The 6044-nt window shown below is 36.7% G+C and overlaps 1 protein-coding gene across 1 annotated transcript; it reads right to left on the bottom strand.

The window, feature by feature from the left end:
• Window positions 1-1640: 1640 nt before the first annotated feature.
• Window positions 1641-2141, bottom strand: LOC145813206 (uncharacterized). Its single transcript, XM_082908483.1, has one exon. It carries the CDS (start codon window positions 2139-2141, stop codon window positions 1641-1643), a length of 501 nt encoding a protein of 166 aa, XP_082764609.1.
• Between the last annotated feature and the right edge of the window lie 3903 nt (window positions 2142-6044).

Genomic DNA, 6044 nt, shown 5'->3' with positions numbered 1-6044 from the left:
CCACATGCATAGCAACCCACCAGCACTTCCTTCTGCACCCACCTCCATGTACTCCAGCTCCTCCCACGGCCATAAGGACTTCACAAAATTCTCATCTACTGAGCTTCTCTTAGTTTCCTGTATCAGAAGGACGTCTGCCTTCCTCCCCCGAACTAGACTCTTTACTTTTGATCTCTTCTCGGGTCTTCGCAGACCCCTAATGTTCCATGATAGTAAAATCATATAGAAACTACACATCTCCTGTAAAACTCCACCCTTAAGTCCTTACCAGACTTACGGCACTACAACTTTCCCTTTCACTCTCTCCTTATCCTTCGCTTCGAGTTCAGCCAACTTGCCCATCACCTCAGTCTCCTTACCTTCAAAATCCAATCCCAGAATTTTTCCAACTTCCATGGTAGCTTGGGCTTCACTTAATAATTTGTTTCTCCTCCTGGTGTTGAGACTTTGCTCTACTGACATTGATATAGCAGCTGCAGCTGCTCTGAAGATAGCTCCTTTCTTGAAGCATTTGCTGCGCATCGCTTCTTTGTGCTTGATCTGTTTTTTGTTCGGTTTTGACCTATTACGCAGATTAGCACCATCCAGATTACATCTATTTACCATTGCTTGGGTGGGCTTACCTTTCCTTGGTGGGTTAACTTTGACTGTTACTCTTAGCTTATCTTCTTGTTGAACACTGGACCTAAGCTGAGTTTGGGCTACATAGTCACTGAGATTTGAATAATCCGTGATGGGCCTATCCTCCTGGACCCCATCCTGCAGCCCATCCAGCACCACCTCTATATTTAGTTTAGGCCTTAAACTCTCTGGCCCACTTAGGCTTCTGATAAACCCAGGGGTACAAACATGGCCTTCCACAATTTGAATTTCATTTCTTGGAGTTGTCGTGCTCACCAACCTACCCTCTAGACTACCTCCTCTGACTTTTTGATTTCCCATGTCATCCTCTGTTTCCTTTACGGCTGAGACAGATAGGCACTCATTACCTTCAACTTTTTCCCCTGCATCGCAGTCCACCATAACCTGTTCCTCCTTTCTTATGTGTTCATCTTCATGTTCTTCCTTGTTTGCCTCACCATTTTTCGACAGTTGATCCACTTCATCTTGAGCCATAGGACCAGTGACCTCATTTTCCATGTAAGAACTACTGCAATGACACGGCTCCCCTGCTGTTGGGATCTCCTCACACACTCTAACTGGGAATAGGCTTCCATTACATTCAACATGGATCACCGTATTGATGAACTCCATTGTGGAAGTAATCACACGCACCTTTCCCCACTTAAAAGAATTTTGCGTAGTAATGGCATCATCAAATTGAACAACTTCACCCCACAGCTTGCCAATGTCTGTAAATGTACTAACGCTCCACAAATTTGGTGGTACACCTGTACATGTTAGCCATACGCACCTTTCCTGTTCAACATACTTGCCTTTGTCCCAATCTGTAATAGAATCACACCATTCTAGCATCCACTCTTGTAGCTTGGTTGTAGCCTCCTTTTTATGTTGCTGGGACTTAAAAGTTAGCAGTGCTACCCTTCCTCCTCCTTCTCTGACTCTTACTTCCTCCATACCTCTTTTATCAACCTCCTTTTTAAATTCATCGAAGGAAAAAAATGATTTCAACTTTATAATTACACTGTCATAAAGCCATCCACCTTCATCTTCTCATTTCTGCCACCACTCTGCACGACTTCTGCAAACGATCTTCGACCTGAAACATCCATCCTTCTATGCCCAAAACTCCTCTGTGGACGCTGCGTCATCGGACCATCTCCTCTATTGGTCATTGTATGCTGCTTGAACTCCCCTTTTTTGAACTCTGCTTTCTTTACTTTCAGGGCCTTATTGTCGCACCATAGGCCATCAACCTTCAGCACCGCCATTTCGGCAGCCACCTTGCAGTCATACCTCACAAAATCAAACCTCGACCCCGTTGATTTCCGTCTTTTGGACGGGATAAAAGCGTCCTTTACAACACCAAACTTATTAAACAACGTGTACAAACCCTTCGGAGTCATTGAGCTTGGGATGTCATCCACAAAGAGAGTATACACTCCATAATCCACCGATCTACTGTATTGGTTTGCAACTCGTCTTCTTCTTATCACCGGATTCCATCCTCCATCCTCCATCCTCCCTCTCTCGTTCCACTGGACTAATTAAAAAATATATATATACTTCGGATGAGACTTAACCCCTTGTATAGGAGATATATAGTTTAGATTACATTTTATATCCAAAGATGAGATTTAAGATTAATCAAGTTACACAGTCCAATCTTGTAATCTTATCTCTAAACAAACATCACCTAAATGTATTTTTAGGGTTTAGTTTGAGAATCTCTATTGGTACTATTAGGGAATTAGAGAGCCCACATATCGACCCAATTCATTAAGGAGAAACTCTAGAGTCCACCGACACCACATCAAAACCTAACATACATTATTTGAAACTCATACCCACTTAAAAGTTTAAGCTTATAAGTGGAAAACTCATCTAATATACATTAAGACTCATCTATTTTATTATTTATCTGATGTGGGACTTTACTTTCTTCACACATGCTCCAACAATTTCTTCCTCATGTGTGAGCCAAACATAACATACAGTATTTGGAACTCACACCCACTTAAAAGTTTGAACTTATTAAGACTTATCTCTTTTACTATTTATCCGATGTGAGACTCTACTTTCTTCACACATGCTCCAACAATTTCTTTCTCATGTGTGAGCCAAATATTAACATACATTATTTGAAACTCACACTCACTTAAAAGTTTAAGCATATTAAGATTCATCTCTTTTACTATTTATCCGTTGTGGGACTCTACCTTCTTCACACATGCTCCAACAATTTTTTCCTCATGTGTGAACCAAACATTGGGTCTCTGCATGCTTCCACTCAAGTTTTGATCTATCATCAGCAAGTTCATCGTAAATCATTATATACTCTCCCTTAATATTGATTTTTAACTCGTCAATATCGAGTCTAGCTTTAGCCACTTGCACATACTCCATTGAGAGTCACCTTGTCGCAGTCCAACCTTTCCATGTGTACCAAGAATTTTCTTTACTCTATCAAGAGTCATTATGAATTTTCTTGCCCAAGTCCACGAATATTGATGCACTAAGAGAGTCTGCCCATAGATCGTCTACCATTGGCTCTTGATACCAGTTGTTAAGGAATTAGGGAGCCTACAAGTGCACCGCAATATCAGCCCAATCTATTAGAGAGAAACTCTAGAGTCTACAGACACCATATCAAGAACCAACATATATTATTAGGAACTCATACATACTTAAAAGCTTAAGACTATAACTGGTGAGGATATCTAATATGTATTAACACTCATCTCTTTTACTCTATATCCAATGTGGGATTCTACCTTCTTCACTCATGCTCCAACATGACAAACTTATGCCATGTTTCACTTTTAATTTTGTTAAGGAAAATAAAATTAAAATTAGTTCATATGTATTTAGTTTTAACTAAACAAAACATATTAAAAATATGTATATTTTTGAACATTTTAGTTAGAAGGAGAATAATATTCTTGCCAAATTTTTAAATATACATTATTTGGAGCTCATACCCATTTAAAAGCTTAAATCTATAAGTGGAGAGCACATCTAATATATATTAAGACTCATCTCTTTTACTCTAAATCCAATGTAAGACTCTACCTTCTTCACTCATGTTCCAACACGCCAAACTTACGCCATGTTTGACTTTTAATTATGTCAAGGAAAAGAAAATTAAAATTAGATTATATGTATTCAGTTTTAACTAAGCAAAACATATTTAAAATATGTATATTTTTAAGCATTTTAGTTAGAAGGAGAAGAATATTCTTACAAAAAATTTTAGATTGAGATCCTCTTCATTATGCCGTTGTAATGGAAAATTTCTATTATATCATATAAGGGTATTACAAACTTTTAGATAATATAATGAAAATCCTCCCTTACAACTTTGAATGGAAAGGATCATAATTCAATTTTTCTTACATAATTCATGACTAGATTTAAGTCATTTTAATACGAATACTAAGTGATTATGTTAACAATATCTCAATAGATTTTCAATAAGAAAAATAAAATATCAAAAAGTTAAAATCTCAATGCAATTTTTATGCATTTCTTTTTTTATTTAACACACCTTATATGTTGCAATAGATTTTTACACATCTACTGATACTATTAACAACCCCAAGATTGTCTTTAGCATTTTTCAATAATAAAATCTATACTTGTATGGCATTTTGTACCTCCCCTAATATTTTAAAAAATACATTGAACCTTACAAATTTGGCACAATTATGATACTTTTTTAAGGTTTTAATTATTTTCATCAATAATTCATTTGTGTATTAGAGTGCACCATTAGACATTCTGTCAAAATTAACAAGTGTGAAACACATGCTAGACTGCCAGCAATAAACTCATTTCTAAATGTCAAGGAAATAAACCATAAATAAAGTAAAATACTAGGGTTAAAGAGAATTTTAATTCCTAAGAAAAATGACAAAAATATTCATGATTTGCATAATAAATTAATTATATACAAGGCTATTTTAATGTTTTTTTTTCTTAACCAGTTAACAAGCTTGATGGTAGCCACAAACTATTGGTGGTTGTGGGGACATAGTTTTTAAATTGTCTACGTGGGTTGTTAGCCGCGATTTCTCATATATAGCCAAGGTGTGATCTGATCCCACCAGAATCGAGATATTTGGAGATGGATTTTGAGTCCTAATTGAAGGCAAATTCCTAAGTTGGATGAGAGGTTTATCCCAATCCAACTAGAATAATGAAGTCTTGGATTAAGTGTTATTCATGAGTATTGGATTAAGTGTTATTCCTGTTGGGAATAACTGTCCTAGTGAAGTTAAACTTCGGGTAAGATGAGGGCACATATTATTATATATAGAGAGGCACCCCAATAGGGAGATGTACGTTTTAACTTGTGAGCTATTTTCTGTTTGTTTTTAGTGGTAGAATGGAAGAAATTAATAGTAAGGGGATCGTTAGTGAGAGAATTAAGTAAAATTATGTTTATTTTGATTGTGGTTGTTAATGTAGGGATTGTTAAATTATTATCCTCTAAAAGAAATATAAAGGGAAAATCGGTCTAAGGTCCCTATCCAACTTTTAGTAATGGATTAGGTCCACAATCTGTTCTTTTGTAGTCTAAGGTCCCTCACCCCATTCCCTCTCTCTTTCTACTCACTTTCTCTCTCTACATGGGCTCTCTGTTTCTGCTTCACATTCAAATGGCCAAGACCAACAAGGTCTCCAGGTGAGTTTAGCATTTTGATGTGGTAATGGAACTGCATGGAAATTATTTCTGGTGACATTGGTATACTAAATTCCCTCTGAACAGGTGGTTCTCGCATTGGGCATTCATCAACTTAATTTTAAAAGGTCTTTTGATTCCTGTGTTTCCCTCGTTCAGGCTCGATGTTAAGTTAACCAGGTTTTGGTTGTTCTAATTTTATTATTTGACATTTTTATAATGTATTTAGTGAACTTGGTGCTCAAATCTTGGATTTTGTATGTGATGATGGGCGTGTAGACTGCAACGACTTGCTAACTTCCATTACAGGTTCTTCTTCTTCTTCTATCTTCGTCCTTTATGCATGTGCTAATCAGGCAGCATTTAATAGACAAATATAATCAAGTTTGTCAAGAAACATATTTATTTATAACTTTAAATTCTTTTGCATGAAAAATTTATATTCTGAATGCCTCAGAATTGCTGTTGCATTCAATGTCAACATGGTAGTTGGGAGGCCACTATTTGGCAATTGAAGTAATCTGGACTTGGAAATAGTGATGTGAATCATGCGATAAGTGTACATCTCTATAGTTCCTAGATGAATCAAGAAGAAGAGGGCTCCACTTTGAGGGTCATGTTAATTACATGAGGTATTTACATCCTATGAGATCAATAGGAAGGCATCATCAGCCTACTTCCTTGAAAAGCATCCTAGTGGATATATGAAGGAAGCAAACAAAAATTATTTTGGAGAACT

The sequence above is a fragment of the Camellia sinensis genome, chromosome 15 (assembly GCF_055761805.1).
Source record: "Camellia sinensis isolate YWXY chromosome 15, ASM5576180v1, whole genome shotgun sequence".
Lineage (NCBI taxonomy): Eukaryota > Viridiplantae > Streptophyta > Magnoliopsida > Ericales > Theaceae > Camellia > Camellia sinensis.
This window is presented reverse-complemented; position numbering and strand designations above follow the sequence as displayed.